The 21841-nt window shown below is 50.2% G+C and overlaps 2 protein-coding genes across 2 annotated transcripts in view; one reads left to right on the top strand and one right to left on the bottom strand.

Moving 5' to 3' along the window:
• Positions 1-14535, bottom strand: part of PDE4A (phosphodiesterase 4A) — a 246378-nt gene extending 231843 nt beyond the window's left edge. Inside the window, exon 1 of the mRNA XM_029585244.1 lies at positions 14441-14535. The gene's annotated coding sequence lies outside the window, so the exon portion shown is untranslated. The remainder of the gene's footprint in view (positions 1-14440) is intronic.
• ICAM5 (intercellular adhesion molecule 5) lies at positions 1335-20365 on the top strand. The gene is made up of 8 exons (XM_029585251.1): positions 1335-1558; positions 7637-7903; positions 9810-10127; positions 10674-10952; positions 15215-15496; positions 16786-17025; positions 17609-17872; positions 19063-20365. Exons 1-8 carry the CDS (start codon positions 1489-1491, stop codon positions 19248-19250), a joined length of 1908 nt encoding a protein of 635 aa, XP_029441111.1. The 5' UTR covers positions 1335-1488; the 3' UTR covers positions 19251-20365.
• The last annotated feature ends 1476 nt before the right edge of the window (positions 20366-21841 follow it).

Genomic DNA, 21841 nt, shown 5'->3' with positions numbered 1-21841 from the left:
TTCTGACTTTTCTAAGCATTTTTGTTTATTTTTTTTTTACCCTGGAACTTCTCCGTTTTGTTCAGCTGCTCAGGCGGGGTTTCTCTGACACCCCCCCCCCCCCCGGGGCTTGTGCAACGGATCAGGGTCGGGCGCCGTCTGTCCGGGAAGGGAGGCCCTCGTGCTGTTTGGGGTTTCGAGATGACGTCCGACAGCATCCCTGGGTCCTTTTTGGGTCGGCACAATAAACGATGTCCAGAGCCAGTTTTCGGGTGGGGGTTAGGAGGCGAGTTAAGGCAATCGCCCCCCCCCCCCCCCCCCCCCGGAAAAGCTTCAGGGCACCTGGCATTGGCTAGGCCCATACTCTCCACCTGACCTGAAGGCGTCAGAACTTTTTTTTTGGGGGGGGGGGGGCCAATTGAAACCACAGTATCCAGCAGAAGGACAGCCATAAACATCTTCCAGGACTGCGCGAGCTTGAGCGACAGGGTAAAGGGTGACACCCCCCCCCCCCATCCCGAGTCTCCTTATTTTGGGGAGCGGGGCTGCCGTGCAAGAGAGAGAGGGGGGGGGATATTTTAGGCCACTGGACCAGCAGGGGGAGAGTTCCCGCTCCGGCCAGTAACAAATCTGCTCCGGATAACACATTTTGGCTTTGCCAGCTCGAGAACCGCCCGGAGCTGCTGACGGGGATTTTCAGAATGGAGCGGGCACCCGAGGCCACAGAAGCAGCAGCGGAGAGTCTGCTGCCTGCCGCCCTGCCCCTCTTACAGGCACTCACAGCTCACTGGGTTTCCCAGACCTGAGGGAGGTAGCGCTGGCTCCAGGAAGCTCCTCCAGAAACGTTATTAAGTTAATCCAATAACAAAGCTCTCACCTTATATATATTTTTGTGTGTGGGGGGGGGGGGGGGGGGGGTGTGTGTGTTAACTTCTGGGCATTCAAAAGTGTCAGAAATGTGCCATGTTCCCCTCAAGGGTAGGAAAATGTTAATCGACACAGGACTGGTGCAAGCCGAAAGCTAGGAACCCTACACTGGGACTCAAGTTATTTTACTGGGAAGAGGGACGGGGACCCTACGTCTGCGGGAGATTCCCTCCCTGCCTTGGAAAATTCAAAAGATAAAAATCATCAATAAGATGGTGGGAAGAGGAATTGGAGAAAGTTTTACAGCCAATGTGTCAGGGTAAAGCAATGCAGGAATTTCCCTGGCACCAACCCCCCCAGAAGCAGAGGAGTTTCTGAAAAAAAAAAAAAAACCAAAAAAAACTGCATCACAGGACCAGCAGCAGCAGAGCTGAAAAAACATAAAAACACATAACTCTCAAATGACTGAGAGCTTCCGGGAAACCAGGGGCTGCTCTGCAGAGAGAGAGAGAGAGAGAGAGAGAGAGAGAGGCGTGCCTGCCCCTGCCTGCGCCACATGGGCGAGGGCAGTCCTGCCTGCACCTTCACAGCCCCGGCTCACTGTCTGCCGCTCGCACGTCGTGCCTTGGTGCCAGCCTCGCCATGCTGCCCGAGCTGGGATTGGCGCTCTCTGCCTTCTTCTGCCTGTGCCAGGTGCTGGTGGTCTCCGAAGGTAAGAGCCTGGCTCCTGGTTTTCTTCTTCCTCTCGGGCGTCGCTTTCCTCCCTTTTTGCCTTGGAGTTGAGTTCTCTCTCTTTCTCTCTCTCTTTCTTGCCGATTTCTCCGAGTTTCCAGCCTCAGGAGAGGGGGGGGGGGGGGGGTCGAGGCGGGAAACTGTACCGAGCCTTGCCCTATCTAAAAGGGGCTTGGATCTGGTTAGATATTTCTTACCCCAAGACAGGCCAAAAAAAATCCCCACAACCTTTTAGGGATCCTGTCCCCTGGAAAAGGTTGGGGGCGAGTTCCAGCCTTCGAGAGGCTTCCGGCAGTCACTCCCTGCCATCAGCAGACCATGGCCAGATTTGTTAAAAAAAACCCACGAAGGAGAAACGAGGCCAGAGATACCTAAAGTGAAATAAGTAGCTCTTTTTATCTATCTGCCTTCTGCCTTTACATGTATTTTACACTTCTGGATCTGCAGTTTGCCTTCTGATGTAATTAAAAAAAAAATTATTCCTCACAGGAACAGACAGGAGGACTCGGGGGAGGGGGCAGGCAGAGGGTTTTGGGGGGGGGACGACACACCCACGTTGGACCACCGATTGGGTTGACTGGAAAGCCAGTGCCTTAGCCTGAAATTCATGGTGCCCGCTCTACTCGCTCCCTCCCCACGCCCCCATGGACACGGGATAGGAGGACGCCTTGGACGCATCTGCCCCCGGACGTTGCTAATAATTCTTTACCCGATTAGAGGGGACCCACAGGGCGGCAGAGAGGTGGAGGGGAGCGTGTGGCTGTCTCGGGATGAGGGCAGAGCAGGACGATGCCCGCCCCGTGGTGACGGTGACCTCTTGCCCAGGGTGGGAACGGTCCTCTTGGGTCCGGATCTAGAGTCAGCATCCCTGCCCCGCCACGCATTGCTCGCTCTAATCACGGCAGGTCACGAACGCACTTTCGTTACAAGGACCCCCCCCCCCCCCCCCCCCCCCCAACGAGGTTCCTGCATTCTGCAAATGCAAAACGTTTCTCTTTTTTTTTTTTTAATTCAAATTTTTTTTTCATCCAGACCCTTAAGCGCGACAGTCAGCTGGCGCAGTCCCCCACTTTCCAATGCAAACGTTACTGAAAGCGGATAACGCGCACTAAACAGGTGTTGACGAAAAGTGACGAGAGAGAGAGAGCGCGGGGGAAACCCGGCTTCATCTCAATCAGAATGAGTCGACGGCACAGCCCAGCCTACAACGTCATCTCCGGACTGAAAGGAGTCGCACTGCTAGTCCCCCCCCCCCCCCCCCCCCCCGAGGGCGAGTCAGGCCCCCTGACGGCAGGAGGCAACCCCCGGAAGATTAATGTTTTTTTTTTAGATAAAAGCACGCAGTACGAAGCACCGCGCGCTGGGTCAGGACCAAGGTCCATCGAGCCCAGTACCCTGTCTCGGACAGGGGCCCGTCCGGTTCACAGGTACCTGGCAGAGCCCCGGAAGTGAACACGCTGACACATCCCCAATAACCCAAACAAAATCGACCTAGGAGTGGCGCTCGCCAAAAAAAAAAAAGTGCTCCCTATCACTGAAATTTCACGAAATACTCCGATCCAAAAAATGAAGGACAACAGGACAGGTCCACCACATGTAAATATGGGATCGGCTGGTCCGCAGCCTCTCCGGCACCCAGGGCTAGACTGGGTATCTTTGAGCTTGCCTTTAACATTTCCCTGTTAACAGATTGTAAGCCCTGTAAGAACCTGGATGTAATCTGCTTTGATGTACACTCTGAAGTGCCGAAAAAGCAGAATAAAAAAAAAATAATAATCTAAATAAAAAGACAGTTAGGCTATGACGCTCATAACCCATGAGGGCTGCCTGAAGAAAAAGTGCAAAGACAAGGAGCAGGTAGATCAAGGATGATCACCTTAAGGAGGTGCACAATATTCCTTTTGCCTCATGTGAAAGACCTGGCCAGAGAAGATGGCTGCTTTTAAATGGTAGCAGAGGAAGGGAAAGCCCCTTTCAGAAACGGAGCGTCGTGTTTAGTAGGTGTCACCAAAATGGGTGCTGACCTTTTTAACACCACAATCTGCACAAATGTGAGGGGAGCAGATTCATGATAAAGTAGCATAGCAAGGGTCTGCTTTGTCAAAGGTTTTTTTCCTCCCCCCCCCCCCCCCCAAGGGCACAGGATGGGAGAAAACCTTTCATTAAATAAAAAAAATAAAGCCCCCCCCAGTGTAAGAGAAACATTTTCTATCCGTTAGCTGTAATCCTTAGCTATTTCAGTGACGGCATATTTTGCAACGTTTGCACCCCCTCCCTCTCAGCCTGCCGTAGGGATCGGAGAACTTCGGAGACGCCGCGCAAAGTTTTACAGAGTAGCGAGGCTGCCTTGACCTCAGATAAGCGAACATTAAATTTGTGTTTTCTGACTCCGACTGACTCGAAGGCGTTCTTGGTGATGACAAGTTCTCCCCAAAATATTAACACCTAAGCGCTCAAGCCACCGAGATCATCAGCGTGACCGCGTGTCAGCTCCCTTCCTGGTTCCTCACCCCTCGTATTATTATGGTTTAGTGACGGATGTTGCTATGTTCGTTGTTTTTCTTATTTATTTATTTATTTATTTATAACATTTATATACCGGAGTTCAACTAACAAAGTTAATTATCACTTTCGTTTACATTACAACCAGCAAAAATAACAGAGACAAAGTCTTGTTTTACAATAAACAGGGTAGAAGTAACCTGGATAACTCAGTGAACAGGGTAGAAATTATCTGGAAATAATCTTTCTCATGTAATTCCAGATGTGCGAATGAATATCAGGTCATCTTGGTTATTTGTTTGCACAATGAAAAATATTAATTATTTTTAATATAAATCACAGTGGTGGGAACAGATAAATGCTAGAAGAATGAACTTTTTAGAGCTTATAATCACCTCTTAAATGTAATAAACAAATGAGGGAGCATTCAAAGAATGCACTTAAGGACCGGATATACTAAAGGCTGGTGTTATTCACGGCATCCGCGGCTTGCACGCATCTAAGGAATTCTCAGCTCAATGAACGCTCAAGACGATTACTTGCACGGAATAATAAAAAGACCGCAGCTTTCTTCAATGAACCCTTAAAGAGGGAGCCTAACCTAGGTCCCTGAACCCCTCTTAGCATACGTGGGGTAGGGCAGGGTCTGCAGAGCGGCCTCGCTCCATGCAAGGTTGCCGGCCCACCCGGGATCAGGCAGAGGAAGTAGATCTGGGCTTTCTGGAGACAGCCTGCCCCTCCCCCTCCCCCCAATGCAAGCAAGAATCAGCCCCTCTGGGGCTGAGGTCAGGGGGCTAGGTCAGGGGGCCATTGGGTCTGATGCCACAGCGGAGCCTAGAGCCCAGGCAAACAGATAAACCCCCCAGGCATTCCAGTGAGAGCCTCGGTCACTCCCACCCAATTGTGAGTTTGACAATACAAGATTAACAGCCTAAAGAATTGTACATAACATTAAAGACCACGCCCATGCATTATAAATGGGTGAGGGGGTGGATGCACTGCTTAACCTACTGCACAGGCAGAAGGAAGAAAGGGCTGGGCCAGCAACTACCCCCTCTCTTATACCCCCACCACCCTGGTTCACTGCCCCTACTGATCCCGGATCCAACGGGATCACGCCCTAACCAGAAACAAGGGGGGGGGGGGGGAAGAGGGGGGAGCAGCCCAGGATGCCATGGAAGCGTCCCTCCCCTTGGCCCTTGACATCACCAGCTCGTCCACTGCCCCCCTCCCCCCATCCCCAGGTAAGTGCAGGGGGCCAACGCAGCACTCGGCGCTACGGTTACTTGCGGCATTTGAGCAGGTCGCTTGGCGCTGTCCATTCCCCCCTCATTTCGTGGGGGATTAAAAAGATAAACACTTTTCGGCCCTTAAATTCTAAACCCGACTTTCACTCTGCTGCGCTCCAGAAGTGACTGGAAAAAAAAAAAAAAAAAAAAAGAGGCCCTCCACAAACAACTCCCACACTTCTGTCACACAAACACAAAGACGAGGACCACCCAATTGGGGGACTGAGTTATTAGACTCCCGAGTTTAATAGATTGTTTCCCATCCTATCTTGGATCATGATCCACTGGGAGGGAAATGCCCTGTTTTGTTTTGTTTTTGGGGGGGGGAGGAAGACACCGAGCACTGAGACCCATCTCTTTTACAGACAGGCTAGAGGCAGTCCAGAGAAGGGATACAAAAATGGTGCAGAGTCTGCACCAAAATCTCAATGAGATGAGACTGAAGGATCCCAGAAGAGAGGAGAGATGGGGGGGGGGGGGGAATGCAATAGATACGTTCATATACCTCAAAAATATAAACAATACACAAGACTGAAGCGTTCCAGAACAAGGGGGGAGTCACAGTCTTGAGGCTCCTGGGGGGGGGGGGGGGCAGACTCAGGAATAACGTCAGAAAATCTCTTTACACGAGGGAGGTGAATGCATTGAACGGCTTCCCCCGGGAGGTGAATGGGTAAAATACAGTAACATTTCTAGAAAGCTTGGGATAAGCCCAGAAGATCCCCCTTTGTGAAGAAATCCCGGGTCGGCACCCACTGCACCAGGAATGAACTTGGGCAGAGACTGGATGGGGGCCCCCACTGTCCTGATCTGCCGTCAGACGCTGGGTTTCTACGTTTTGTTTTTTTTCCTGTCATCTCCAATGTTAAACATTCGCACTCTGTGCCATTAGGGAGCACTTTATTTTTTCACACGAGAAATTGAATTTTAATTAAATGTAAAATTTATATTCTGCCTTTTGTAAAAACAACAAAAAAAAAAAACACTACTTCAAAGTTGACTGCAAAACATAAAATGCATAACACATAGAATATTACATTGAAGAGAAATTCAGATCATTTTAAACGCTTCTCAAGCTGCTGCTCCCCCTCCTCGCCATACATCATTTCAACTCCATTCTAACTTACATGAAATAGATACAATAAAAAACAGAACGCATACATTTAAGATAATAATAAAATAAATAAATAAATAAATAAATAAGCTACCTGGCACTGACAGAATAAGTAATTACTCAATATTCCACTTTTTTTTTTTTTTTTTTTTTTACCATGAATGGTCTCACTACGGTTTACAATAAATTAGGGACGTGCATGGAAAACAATATGGGGGTTTTTTGTTTTTCATTTTGATATATTTAGATTTTATCTTTTTGTATGTTTACATTTTTTTTTTTTACATCCCAATTTGTTTTCAGCAAATAATGCACAAGGACTATTTGCCGAAAACAAATCTGGACAAAAATTTATTGGGTTGTTTGTGCCCCCTTCATTTTGTTTGACGCAAAACAAAAAGATGGGCTCTTTTGTCCCGTTTTCTGTTTCAAATGACTACACATCCCCGATTTAATGGGGAAAGGATACAAGGACCTTCCAAGGGGGGCGTCTTAAAAAAAAAAATAAGGGCATGAGCATAAGTAAAGGCGCTACCTATGGAAGAGAAAACCTGTGGGTTACTTACGAACAATGCTCCAGTCCACTACATAAAAATGAGGGGGTTATAGAGAGGAGTTTTGATCTCCATCTTCCCTGCAAAAAGGCTGAGGAGTAAGGGGCTTAATGTTAAAGCAGATGTTAGGAAGAACTTTTCAAGTGAGAGAGCGAGAGGTGAGGGGATCTCTGTCTCTGGAGGGTTTATAGGAGTGGGTGAGACACCTTGTCTTAAGACGGCTTGGGTAGAGTGGATCCTACCTGAAGGCAGCAGGCCCTAGACTGGATTATCTCTTGAGGTTCCTTCTGTCTCTCTAGGTTTCCAGATAAACCTCTAGAAGACTCTTCCCGCCCTATAGTTCTATGAGTCTAGATCACCCCTTGAGGTCACATCCAACTCTTCCTGCAATTCTAAAATCAAGATGACATCTTGAAGATTCCTTTGTTCCAGCCCCATTTTTTTTTTTGTGCGCAATACTGCTAGATCAACTCTTGAAGGTCTTTTCCAACCCTGTCCTTCTAAGGTAGATAGGCTTACCTCTCCCTGGCACACTGTGAAAGATTCCTTCAGAGCCCCCTTTCCCCCCCCCCCCCCCCCCCCCCATCCATCTCTTGCAGATACGCCATGTGGTGTGACCATTCTGGGGAACAGCACTTTTTACGTGGAGCACGGCGGGTCCCAGCCCCTGAACTGCACCACCTCCTGCGAGGACGCCGTTAGCGTGGATTACGAAACATCCCTGAAGAAGGAAGGAACAAAAGCCAAAGGCCGGTGGGCCTCAACCACGCTCGTGAACATCACAGCCTGGGAGTCGTTTCCAATATGCTACGTCATTCGTGAGAACGGAAAGGAGGCCAAAACGGAGGCGGCCGTGATCGCTTACCGTAAGTTCCCGAGCAACCATTTCTTTTCATTGGGTTTTGTGTTTTGTTTTGTTTTACGCCAAGAGAATGACCCAATAGATCTAGAGGTTTATTGAAGTGTTTTATTGCTGCTGATCTTGGACAGCTCCTGGGACGGATGGATGGATGGAGAGATGATCCCCTCAAAATGAATTGCTCTTTTCAAATTTACTTGACAAGATCTAAATAAAGACTCGGTGGCCACCTGCTCAATCACAACTTGGCCTGAGAGACATCTCACAAAATTAATCATGACACAAATTTTTTTTAAAGTATTTTTCATATCCCTCTATTTACTGCTGAGGTTTTCTTGTTGTTTCTGTACTTCTTGGGGGGGGGGGGTTCCCCCCTTGTTCTTGCTTTTTTTTTTTTTTTTTAATTGCCGTTCTGATGCAACAATTTTTTTTCATCCAGATGCTGCCCAAGGTGCTGACCAGGATAAAGCAGAAGGTCCTTGCCCCTTACCCCCTAAGTCCAATGAGGTTGCATAGTTTGCCTTTGGTCGCACAGAGAGCAAGCGATCAGCAGAGAACAGAACCGGGGGGGGGGGATGGGGGTGGGGTGGGGGCCAGGGAAGGGTCTCTCCAGTTTCACAGCCCCACAGTGCCAGCCTGGAGGGAAGATCCGAAGTACCCAGGTCCCTACCCCAATCAAATGACTTTTCCGGATCTGGGCTGTTAGCAATGAACTTTAATTGAAATATGTACGGCTTGCTCCATCTAAAATCCTAGGCAAGTTACAACAGAGCATTCGTTAAAACAAATAAAACAGGCATCATGAAACGAAACATGGCGTTAACGTGAAACCTGAGTGCCCTGCTGTAATTACGCAAAATAGATTGGCCCCTGACATCTGCTCATAGCGCACCCCAGCGAACGTTTCAGCAAAGGGAATTGATTTTAAAATGTTTTAAATCTGACTCAGCCCTTAGAGGGGCAGGCAACGCGTCCCATATGGAAGGGCCTTCCACAGCAAGGGTACCTGCTCCCTTCTTTCACACCAGGCGCATGACTCTTATAGAGGGGGCTCTCAGGGAGGATTGGGAGTAAGGTGCTAGGACTAGAGAGAGAGCCCCTGCAATTTAACGCTTTGCGAACAATTGTGAGGAGCTTAAACCTGATCCGCCAGCCTACTGGAAGCCAGCAGAGAGTTTGCACGTTTGCTCTCCCCAAGATGCAGCGTCATTCTGAGCCCCCTGTGACGCACGGTCTCGCTGAGGAGGGTAATCCAACATAAAAACTGCCTTTCACGGGCACGGATTCTGGAAATGACCAGTGCCCGCGAAACCCACCATCCTGAAGCTCCCCAGGGCTTAAGCCCTCACAGCAGCTGACTTTTAAAAGAAGGCGTCTTTACTACCCAATACGCATGGGCTCTAGATGTCAAAAGTTACCCCCAGGGTGGGGCACTTGACTAGAAGCGGGTATCATACATTCAACTGAGCTGTAAAGACAAAGGAATCTTCAGCTTGAGAAACCGAGATTTAAAAAACAAACTCCTCCACTGAGGCTTTATTTTTAACTTATTAAGAAATAGCCGCTGCTTTTCCCAGTGCATCGCAGAGACTTGCCAAAATGGGCCAAATGGAAAGTCAGTCTCCTCCTCCAATGCGGGAAAGGAGAAGGGAGAAGTAAGAAATGGGGGGGGGGGGGGCAAGCTTCCCCCTGGGTGGCTCTGCTTCGGGCGAGGTACCACTTCCTCCCTACCCCTCCTTAAATTCTTGTTATCATGAAATGCATTGGGATAATCTCTCCCCCCCCCCCCCCTTACGCCCTCCCCTGGCTTCTGCACGCCTCGCACGGTTCGTTTTGCAACGCGCTCGCGGCCCCGGTCACGGGCGCAGGTCCCTCTTTGTCTGACCCTGCATCTCTCTGCTGGTGCCCCTCAGGTCCTCCCAGGAACGTCAGCATCAGCGTGCCCGGGGTGATGGAGGCAAACCGGTCCTACCCTGTCACCTGCCGCCTCTCCAGCGTCGCCCCCCTCGGGAAGGCCCGCGTGACCATCCTGAGAGGTGGGGAAGCCCTCCACGTGGAGAATTTCGAGAACAGCACGCGGATCGAAGGCGCCGACGAGGCTGTCACCCACCATCTCACGGCCCAGGAGAGCGACCATGGGGAAGTGTTCAGCTGCCTGGTGGAGCTGGACCTCAGGCCCCACGGAAAGCTGTTCAGCCAGTGCTCGAGCAACGTCACCGTCAGGATCTTCGGTAAGTTCACGCACTGCAGTTTTGTGAGAAAGAGCATCCCAAGGTGGGTTTGGGGTGGGGGAGGATGCACCTTCTAGCCATAGTCCCTTGTATGCTAATAGAAAGTCGGAGAAAAATGTACATCATCTGAGTTTTTTTCACCCAGAGGCTAAATGTCTTAAAGGAGAAGAACATAGGAAACACATTATAAAACTATCATTAAATCCTAGTGAACCGTGGGCTCTTTATAAGAACAGATAAATCTCTTTAAGGTTTCCATTCCTTTATTTAAATTCTAAAACAGCCTCCCACCCCACATGGTACTTGGAACAGGATGGCTCTGCTGAATGAGATGCTCCTAGAAACAGAATTAAATAATAATTAGCTATTTTTTTTGGATTTTTAGCTTGCCCGTCCAAATGATGCTTAAGATGGCTTACAGCATTTTTAGAATTCAGGTACAAGAGCTGGCAGTCTAAGTGGCTACCTAGCTTCTGGTTAACCAGCACAGCCACTCCCGTATCTCATGCCCTGGGCCAAAAAAAATCTCTCTCTCATTTACTGCAGCATTCCCCGAGGTCCCCGAGATCCAGGTGGCCAGCTACATCCAGAAGGGTTCAGAGGTGGCTGCCCAGTGTCAGGTGTCTGGCGTCTTCCCGGCCGAGGAGGTGACCCTAACCCTGGCCTTTGACGGAGAGCTCCTGAACTCCACCGGGAACAGGACAGACAAGACGGTGACGGCCGAAGCGCGGGTGACCCCCACAGAGAGTGGGGAGTATCCTCTAGAGTGCACCGCTAACCTGGGGGATCTCAGCAGAAATGCCAGGAAGCTTGTCTACGTGTACAGTAAGTAGATGGACTGCGTGTGGCTTGCGGGAGGGCTTCAGCCGAAACCGGGTAGGGGGAATGGCAGTGGCCGAGGGGTGAGCTGATCCCAGAGGCTACTGCGTTTCAGTGCCGCCCTTGATGCGAGAGAGACGCGACCTCTCCTCGGAGAGTCCAAAACGATGCCGGAGCACTTTGGCGCGACCTGGCTGAAAATGTCATGGGCTGGCCCCCCCCCCCCCCCCCGTTAGCCCATCAAGATCCTGTAGACATGGAGAGCCAAGCAAAGGTGCAGCTGAATGTAGGGGGCGACCTTAGGGCCGGGTTACGCTGGCAGCACTTCTTCTTAATGCTGGAGGGAGCAGAGAAGTTAAACGATGGTAAGGTTAATGTGCCTGGGGAAGGGAGTGGAAGGGGGTCATTCCAGCTGTTACAAATGTCAAGGTTCATACGCTGTTTAGTGGACTGCGGGAAAATATCGACCCGGGGGATTTTTTTTTTCAAGACCGGCCCCCGGGGAGGGGGTTACCTGTCTGACTCCCTTGTGTGCTTTCCCTGCAGCGTGTGTTTCAACAGTTCCCAAAAAACTCTCCCAACAGAAACTTCACATTCTTACAAAATAACTAAGTCACAGAACAAACCCTAGACCAGAGGTGAGCAAACAGAGCCTGGAGGCCCTCTTCCATCCTACAATCAGTTGCTCCACTTTACTTACATCTCTCGCTCTCTCACTATTTTTTTTTTTTTGGCAGGGAGTTCCCGGTCTGGTATTAAAGAGTCTTGCCAACCAATCAGTTCTGGAACCAGTTGCCAAATAATGCGACAACCACACTGCCAGCCAGCATCAGACAGACAGACACACACACACACACACAGAGGGTGTGTGGGTCCCTCTCTCTCTCTCTGACACAAAGACACACACATACATACTCTCACTGCATGGGTGTATTCAAGAGAAAAAGTGTGTGTCTTTCTGTGTCAGGGAGAAAGAGACACACACATTCCATCGTTGTGCTGATGCTCATATGCTCACACAGTGAGAGCCGCCACTGCCCCTCCAGTACCGCGACATTATGATGTAAAAAGGTGTTGCTTGCTGCCAGCCTGCAGCAACCGTCTCTCATTCCCACTCCCCAACTCCAGGAGGCTCACACACAGCCAGCTGACCCTTTCAGTGGACAGTCCAGCCAACAGAAGCTTCCCAAGATGCTGCACAGAACATAAGAAACCAAAAACAAAATCTGCACAAAGGTTTTGTGAGGGATATAAATATTCATCAATACTCGAAACACAATATCACCTCAAATCAATCTACAATGTAATTTTTTCTAATCAGGAGAAAAAAACTCTCAATATTCAAGGATACTTTTAAACACAAAATCTTTATCCACCACAATGGTGAAAAAACAATTTTTAAGGGAAGGAGAGGAAGGTTTCATACAAATTTCATGTCATTGCATCCAGCAATGTATGGCATTTTAATCACGAACCACCTCCTCCGACCCGTGAATGTTTTTTCTATTTTTTGCGTGATGTGATTTAGGGAAAAAATTAAAATTTTTCAGGATTTTTACTACCCACAATTGGGTTTATTCTCAAGCATTCTATTTTTCAAAAAAGTCCCGAACAGTTCTCCGGTAATGCCGATACACAGTTACTATTCAATTTTACAACTGAGAACATGAAGAAATCTTGATAACGCCAATATATAGGTTTTTCAGTTTTCAGGCAGGGAACTTCCCCATCAGACACGGATTTTAACTGCTCCAATAGTTTCACATTGTGTTCAAAATGATCATTCTTTTTCACAGATAAAGTGGACTATTATAGATCAAGTGATAGTTTCTCTGCGGGGTGGATTTAAGGGAAGCTTATTGGATTTTTACTCTGGATACACAGTCCCCAAGGGGATTAAATGAAGACCTGGAGTGGAATACTCTGTTGTGAGAACATGTCAATTTGGAGAACCCCTCGTAATTACGTTGGTAAACGTCTTTGATAATTGGTCGAATCAGAAGGAGCGTTGTGTGGATAAAAGAGAGACGCTGCTCTGGGTTTTAAACAAAGATGGCGACCGTGTATTTAGCGATTCAAACTGTGTGAAGACGCCGAACAGTTTTTGAATGGTGACATCGAGGTTGTCGTCCCCTGATGAAGAATCCACGATTCGAAACAAGGCCTTGTCGGGATTTGGACACAGAGTTAACAGCTGAGATGTGCACAGATAAGTGACGGGGAAGAGAGAGAGTCGGACACGGAGTTAACAGCTGTTACAGATAAGTGATGGGGAAGTTCCCTGCCTGAAAACTGAAAAACCTATATATTGGCGTTATCACGATTTCTTCATGTTCGCAGTTGTAAAATTGAATAGTAACTGTGTATCGGCCTTACCGGAGAACTGTTCGGGACTTTTTTGAAAAATAGAATGCTTGAGAATAAACCCAATTGTGGGTAGTAAAAATTCACTAAATCACATCACGCAAAAAAATAGAAAAAACATTCACGGGTCGGAGGAGGGGGGAAGATCACAGGTGATCCATGGCTGTTCCTCCGGGGCTTAAAAAGAAAAAAATGAAGCCCTGACCCACGCAAAGCAGCAGAGCCCCAGAATCCTGCATTCCCCACCTGGAGCCAGGGCTGGTGCAAGGGTACTGAGTGCCATAGGTGAATCTCACAGCCTTGTAACCCCCCAGCCCATTCCTCCCCACACACAATTTAAAGTTATGCATTTACCAACAGTTGTTTACATTAAGAAGGACAGACAAAGTACAATCTTATAAGGCAAAAATGTCAGTAACAGCATGTACATTGCATTCACATGACCCGCTGTGGTGCCAACCCAAAAACACTGCAAAATAAAAAATAAAGAGAAAATGTATCCCGTATTGCATTAAGGCTATCATAACACAGGTTGGGTGTGGGTTTTGGCTCTCAGTATTCAAACAGTGACAACCCTACCTATAAAAAGGCAATGCTGCAAGTATTACACCAGGCCCTAAAACACCAATACACCTCCCATTTAGAAACCAGAGCAAGCCAGGCTGCTATAGATCCCTAAACAGAAAGTACATGCCAGCAGGATACCTCATCTCGGTCACACATGCAGAACACAGATGGACCCTCACCGAACACAGAGGGAAGAGACCATAAAGTATAAACAGAAATGTGCATGCGAACCACAACAAGCCAGACTCTGTAAGCAGTGCAACAAGGGGAGATCAGACACATCAGCAAATCAAGAACTATAAATCAGCAACGGTAAAGCCAGACTCAATAAAAAGCATAAAACATTTCAAAACAGCTGAACACTCAGTAATTAAACTCAGAACATTTGCAAACATTTCCCAAAAACCAATACAATATTTTAAAACAGCAGCTACATCAGACAATACCCGATAATCATAACCAATTAGAATTAAACATCCCCTGCTTTTGACACTTTCCAGTAACCTCCAGATTGTTCTGGATAAGTACACGCCCGCCCCCTGCCGCCTCGAAGGCTTACTTACCTCGGTGAGGAGGAGGGCGAGCAGCGGGTCGGAGGTCTGCCGGCAGAGAGGGGGGGGGGGGGGCAGCGGGAAAAGAAACAAAACCCAAACACGGGGCCAGGGAGCCGCCGGGGGCGGGGGGGAGGAACGCGAAGCGGAAGCCCGAGGGCGGCTCCGCGCCCGCAGGGGAGGGGCCACGTGACGGCCGCGCCCGCAGGGGAGGAACCACGTGACGGCCGCGCCCGCAGGGGAGGGGGCCACGTGACGGCCGCGCCCGCAGGGGAGGAACCACGTGGCGGCCGCGCCCACAGCCAGTGCCCGGTAGCGAGTGAGGAAAACATCTTCCAGGGTCCCCTGTGCTTGACGGTTTCACTGTCAAACGTCGAGGGTTCCTGACTGCGTCTCAGGGCCTGGAGAAATGAGGCCCCCCAAAGCCCTGTAAGACCCTCTCCCCCGACACACGGCTGACGCCCCCAAGTGACCCAGCTCCCCCAGAACCATATTAACAGCTTTGCATTCCACTGCAAACGTCCTGACTCCTAAATCATTCCAGCATTTCAGTGGGGGAGAGGGGAGGTGGAAGGGGGCATCAGGATCTCTCCCATCCCATAATCCTGGCAGCTGGATGCCCAAGGAGAGGGGAGAGGTCCAGATGTGCAGAGAGGGAAGGGGGGTTGGGGAGTGGTTGCGGCCAACATCTGTAACCAGCTGTTCCTTATGTTATAAGCTGGGGAGAGAGAGAAGATTCACGTTTTTTTTTTCTTCTCCCTCCCCCCCTTTCCTAAACCTTCACAGATTTCCCTGACCCAGCTCTCCAAGTGTCCGAACTGAACACAAAGGCCGGGAACGACCTGACCATCCGCTGCAGCCTGGCCGGGGCAGAGCCGGACAACGTCCAGATGGAGGTGACCCTGGCCGGAGCACCCCTGAGCTGCCCGGAGGGCGCCCACTTCCAGCGCAACTGCACGCTGACCGCACAGAGGGAGCACCACGGCGAGGAGGTGGCGTGCCAGGCCCGGCTCACGGTGCTGGAGCGGGTCATCCCGAAGCGCACGTCTGCACGGCTAAACGTTGCCTGTGCGTAACATCTGCAGCACGGCTCGCGGAGCCTCCCCCGTCATGACCGATCGATTTATTAACATTCAGGCCGATACTGGCAAAAAAAAAAAAAAAAAAATCACGGGAGAGCGGGCGCTCCTTGTTGAGCGCTCGCTCTCCCGACGCGCGCCCAGATTTTTTTTTTTTTTTTTAAATCTTAGGTTCCTCCGACTTAATATCGCTAGGATATTAAGTGGGAGGGTGTACGGAAAAGCAGGGGGGTTTTTTCTGCTCAGCCGAGTGCACCGTGCTGTATCGGCCCGGCTGATTTTTAATTGGGAATATTTCTTTATCCCCGTTCATAGCTTTGGGCACCGCTCTGGATCTTTACATGAGAAGGGATGCAGTATAGACCAGGGGGCACTCCATGAAGTTAGCAAGTAGCACATTTAAGACTAATCGGAGAAAGTTCTTTTTCACTCAACGCACAATAAAGCTCTGGAATTTGTTGCCAGAGGATGTGGTTAGTGCAGTTAGTGTAGCTGGGTTCAAAAAAGGTTTGGATAAGTTCCTTGGGGGAGGAGAAGTCCATTACGTGCCGTGAATCAGTAAGGATGAGTAGATCGGGATCTATTTAATGTTTAGGCACTTATCCGGCACTTGCAGCCTGAATTGGCCATTTTTAGAAACAGGATGCTGGGCTTGATGGACGCAGCATGGCGACTTCTTATTCTAAACTAAACTGATCCTCCCCCCTCACAAAAAAAAAACAACAAAAAACCCAATCCCTTTTTAATTTAAAAAAAGAAAAGTTTTATCGATTTTTCTCTCTTTTTTTTTCTCTCCTCCTGGTTACTTAGGTGGTTAGCTGGGGGAGGGGGGGGTCATCTCACGCGGCTTTCCTTGGTCTGCATGAGATGGATATATAGACCATGTCAGCAGATACCCCCTGCCCCCCCCCCCCACACTGGTCTGCCCACTTGTACCTGCCTAATGCTGCTGGGGATGAGGGCTGGGGCAAGAGCGCTGCTGGTCTCTCGGGGCGCTGGTGCCGGCAGGTGCCTGTCCTCCTGTCCATCCTACCTACAGGGTGCATTGCTGAGGTAACTCGCTGCGACCACAAGGAGCCGCAGGCAGGGTAATTGACTACTAAGGGGCAGCCCCCCCCCCCCCCCATGAACGCTAAGAGGTTACTAAAAAAAAAAAAAAATGAGGAAAAGTAGATTTGCCTTCCGGTCCTTCTGGGAGGAAATACCAGGGATTTTAACAAAATCAAAAGTCGTTTTATACCTGACTGAAGACTCGTCTGTCCCCCCCTTGGGTTGCAGATATTCCTGAATTTAGCAGTTCCGGCTGCCCGGCTGCTCAGATGCTGGTGGAGGGGGGCTCCGGGACCATCCGCTGCCAGGCCGAGGGGAACCCCGCTCCGCTCGTCGAGTGCACCAGACACGGGGAAACCCGCCCCGACGAGGGAAGGAAGGCGGCCAGAGCCGATTCCGGGACCCACACCTGCAGGGCCACCAACAGCGAGGGCTCGGTGGCCAGGAACGTGACCGTGGTGGTGGAATGTGAGTCGAACGCCGCCGGACCCGTGGCGGGCAACGGGGGGTGTGGGGGGGGGGGGGCACGGAGCTAGGGCTGTCCCGGTGACTCTGGGCCACCAGAGACAGGAGGAGCCGTTCCTGGGGGGGGGGGGGGGGGGGGGTTTGAAAACCTTTCTTGTCTGTTGCTCCCGAAAATACTTCCCCTGCCTAGGCGGGTAAGCCTCAAGATTGAAAGAGGAAAGGCTGGAAGCAGACGCCAAAACAAAACAGATTATAGAAGTGCAACTACAAAAAAAAGAGACCTTACAGAGACTGGGGACCAGAACAGAGAGGTCAAGCCCTGCCTCTGCCACTGACATGGCCTGCGACCTTGGTCAAGTCTCCGGTTGCAGCCGATGCACAGGAAAAACCTGTAATGGGGGTTATGCAATTTATGGCACAGTAAAAGGTTTTGCGTGTGATTTTCGATTCTATGCGGCATGCATTTGATTATTTTTTTATAAATTTTTCTAAGGTCTATGACAAAAGGAAGCTGCAGATTCTCCTGCCACAGGAGCAGTTCCTAACTGGTGCAGGGCATCACCTTCTAACCCATTTCCTCTTTCAGACGGACCCACAATCTCCGACATCGAGGTGAGGCCCAAGGACACCATGAAGAAGGGCGATAATATCACGCTCCGGTGCCTCGCCTCTGGCCTACCGCCCCCCGAGTACCGGTGGTCAGTCCCAGACCAAAGGTCCGTAGCCTATTCACCCGACAACGCCACCCTTGCCATCCACAACGCACAGACCCACCACAGCGGAGTTTACACGTGCGAGGTCACCAACGGGCACGGGAACCACGCGCTGGGGAAGGAAATCCGTGTCACAGGTGAGGCCAGCGAGGGTAAGAGCCGGAAAGAAATATTCGGGAATCGCTTCCACCTGACGCGCAGTGCTAGGGGGTGAGAGGTCGGGGACGGGTGAAATTCGGAGTTTCTCTGAACCAGGCATTCGGGTTTCACACACGGTTGAGTCGGACCCAGTCCAGCTTGGAGGGACCCACCCCTGAACTGGGCCATTGGGTGATGCCCATATTGAAAAAGCTTGCAAGCCTGTGCCCTCCCCCCTTCCCCCCCCCGAAAAAAAACCACAGCTGGGCTGGTTAAACAGCAGCACGGGTAAAGCCGAGCCTTTGGTAAATGTTACGGGATCGGTGGCAGCGCCGCAGCCCCCAAGTGGTCCTCTGCAATTTCCTAAAACCCCCCCCCCCCCCCCCCCCACACACACACACACACACACACATACACACACTTCTCCGCTGCGGCTGTGTGTCCCCTTGGCATTGGAAGGGTGGGGGGGGGAGGTCAGCTAGGTCACAGGACTGCCTGGTGCCCACAGCCTCTTACAGACAATGCACCCAATGCATGGCGGCAACCAATAGCAGAGCAGCTTTAAAAATGCTCGTGACATCACAGTGCGCTTCGGACTCACCGTGATGTAAGAGTGCTTTGACGGCCACACCCTTACCTCAGAGCATCATTACACAGAGAGAGAAAGACATCCAGGGCCAAAAAAAAAAAAAAATGTAAATCAGAGCAAATACTGATCAGTTTATGTTTTTAATTCCATTTTTTAGGGGAAGGGGGAAGAGGAGAGGTTAGGTGTCATTTATTTTTGTCTGTAATACTCAAAGGTAAAATTGGGCCTGTGAAAGTTCATCTACATCACGGTGAATACTAATAAAAGCTGGGGGGGGGGGGGGGGAGCTGTGAGGCATGGACCAAACTGACTTTAATTAGGGTCACATTGTCTGTCTGTCTGTCTTTCCAAAGCCAACCAAGAACCCATTCCCATGCTCAAGATTTGGAACCAACCATTGTATAGTCAATAAGAAAGAAGATGCTACAATAGTGCATAAGATTAGTGGCATCATAGTGGATCTAGAAAAGTATTTTGTGGTTGCGGAGGGTCTTGTAGATTATTTTAAGACAGTGACACCTATTAAAGTCTCAAAAATCTTTATATTTTTTCATCCAATGTGAGTTTTTGGTTTTTTTTTCTGTGTGTGTGTTGCGGCAGATCCTCTCCACACCCTCCTGGCAGCAATTTTCGGAACAGTGGCGGGCTGCGTTGTGGTGACCGCCGCAGTCTGCTACTACGTCTACTACCGGGCGCAGAAGATAAGGAAATACAAGCTACAGCAAGCGAGAAAGTCAGGCGCGGGGAAGAGCCTGGTGCCCAACGGGGAGAACCACGCGGCCCCGTGAGCAGCGGCGTGCCTCTTCCAGAGACTGCTAGGTACCCGGTGTCCTCGGTGGCGATTTCTCTGCCGGGCCACCAGCCCAGAAACTCTGTAAACTTCTTGTGTTTTTTTCCTTCCCCCGTAGGAAACAATGGAAGGGGCAGGGAGGGGGGAAATGCCGCTGGACCCTGACCGGTACCTTTTTTTATTTAGAAATTTACAACCATGTGTCCTTATTCCTCCGCCAAGGACTCCACATCTAGCCAGGGAGGGATGGCCTCCCTGCTGGAGCTTGACGACGACGTCTCCCTAACCTGGAAACTTTTACTGTGCAGAGGGGAACGGGGGGGGGGGGGGGGGGGTGTTCTACAGCTGGAAGATCCGCAGGGAAGAGGTTTAGAACCTGCGCTGACTGGAAGAACATCCGTACAGGATTTGTTTCCTTTTACCAAACTGGACAGCTTTTGTTGAAAAGGGATTTATTTTCACAGAGGGCACAGGTCAAGGAGCAAAATGGACATCTACCAGATGCGTTTTTGTTTTTTTTTTTTGGGGGGGGGGGGGTGGAAGGGGAAGAGTGGACACGCAATCAGCTTTTAACTGTAAAAATGGATGAACAATAGAAATTTTGGATTGATAGATGTGTGGTAGGTGTTGGGGGGGGGGGGGGGAATCGGGGATGGAGCGTGATGCCAGTCCTGCTGCTGTACCGTTTTCTCAGCTGGCTGGATATTCCGTTACCCGTCTGAGTATATCCATCCTCATCCTCCATGGAGGAGAAATACTGAAAAAAAACCCCGTACCCCCACTGTGCTCTACATACAAATGTTGCAGATGGCAGGGGGTGAGAGGCAACTCCACTAGGGACTGGAGAATGTTATGTTACATTTAAACAATGTTTTTGCGCCCCCTCCCCCCCCCCCCCCCCAAAAAAAACCCTTCTGAATTCTTTCTGCTGTTTTCCACAGTCTCTGGCAGCCCACATGACATAAAGAGGGCCAAAGGTTATCCGACTCATACACAGAGAATGATAGATACATAGGTTGCAGACCCCCCCACCCACCGGCTGCATTGAGTTGCAATAAAATCAGCCACTGTAAAAGAAAAAAAAATGAAATGGACACGCATGACTCTTGCAAGTTTTAGTGAGTCGGAGGGGAAGGTATAAAAATGCAAAACAACCTATGTTAAATGTACATATTTGTTGGGTCTCCTGCCTTGAATGGCATCATGGGGGGGGGGGGGGATTTAAAAAAATAATAATAAAATTAGTAAGTTGACAGAGAGAAGGAAAACAGAGAGAGAGAGTTTCCCCTGAAGAGAAAGAAAATAAACTTCGTTCCAAGATTACGTTGTTGTCATTCTTGTACCAAAAGCAGCAGGAAGAGCTGCCCAAAATAACAGGGAGTAGGGAGATTTGGCTTAATATATATATCTATATCTTTTTTTTTTTAATTTCTACAGTTCCTTATCAAAAGACTTTCAAAGGGGAGGGATTTCAAGTCTTTTTCTGGCAAAAGAAACAGTACGACGAAAAGGAGGTGTTTATTAATGCCCCTGGGGCTCTCGTGGGGGCAGCTCTTCCGCTCGCAGGGGAGGGGGAGGAACTATTATTATTGGATTTTGGGGGGGGGGGTTACTTTAGCCCACAAAAAAAAAAAAAAAAAAACCACAAACATGTCAACAGTAGCAGGAGCGTCGGAAACCGCTTAGTGTCCCCTTCTGGTGAGTTCGTGCACGCCTGCATCTTTTTAATTAATTATTATGATTATTATTTTTTTTTTCTTTACCGCTGACCCAGGACACGGTCCGGCGACCTCCAAGGACGCCCCTCGCGATCACTCAGTACCTCGCAACCATGACCACCACCCTCCCCCCCCCAGGTGCCTTCCTTCCTTCCTGAAAGCTCCGCCTCGCCTCCTGCCCATTTCGGCGCAGCCAGCGTTAAAGAGAGTTCTCCGCGGCGAACGCGCAGGAGGTGAACGATGCGTTCACTGGGTGTCCCGCCTACGCTGACGTTTATCTCCTGCACGCACCGGGACTATCCTGGAAAAGCAGACTGGACGAGCCCGGGGGGGGGGGGGTCACCAGTTCCACAAAGGAATCGGTAAAAAAAAAAACAAAAAATGCTCCGTTCTTCTCTCAGGAACCTAAAATGTAGGGAGATTTTTAAGTCGAACCCTTTCAAAAAAAACCCCTGCGCGCGCCGAGCCTATTTTGCGTAAGCTCGGCGGCGCGCGCAAGCCCTGGGACACGCGTAAGTCCAGGGGCTTTGCGGGGGGGGGGGGGGGCGTGTCTGGGGGGTGGCACGACATTCGGGGCGTTCCGGGGGCTGTTTCAGGGGCATGGCCGAGGCCTCCGAAATCACTCCCGGGCCAGGGAATCGCGTGGCGGTGGCCGATCGGCGCACGCAAAGGTGGGAGGGGGTATAGATAGGGCTGGGGGGGGTGGGTTAGGTAGGGGAAGGTGGGGGGAGGCCGAAGGAAAGGTCCCTCCGAGGCCGCTCCGATTTCGGAGCGGCCTCGGAGGGAACGGGCAGCGCACACAGGGCTCAGCGTGCACAAATGTTCACCCCCTTGCGTGCGCCGGCGTACATTTATAAAATATACCCCTAAG

This window comes from Rhinatrema bivittatum, chromosome 19, assembly GCF_901001135.1.
Source record: "Rhinatrema bivittatum chromosome 19, aRhiBiv1.1, whole genome shotgun sequence".
NCBI classification, from domain to species: Eukaryota; Metazoa; Chordata; class Amphibia; order Gymnophiona; family Rhinatrematidae; genus Rhinatrema; species Rhinatrema bivittatum.
This window is presented reverse-complemented; position numbering and strand designations above follow the sequence as displayed.

Coding starts and splice junctions, on each gene's coding strand:
- ICAM5 (XM_029585251.1), top strand. CDS start 1,489: ATGCTGCCCGAGCTGGGATTGGCGCTCTCTGCCTTCTTCTGCCTGTGC. Junction 10,128..10,673: donor CGTCACCGTCAGGATCTTCG/GTAAGTTCACGC, acceptor CATTTACTGCAG/CATTCCCCGAGGTCCCCGAG. Junction 15,497..16,785: donor TGCACGGCTAAACGTTGCCT/GTGCGTAACATC, acceptor CTTGGGTTGCAG/ATATTCCTGAATTTAGCAGT.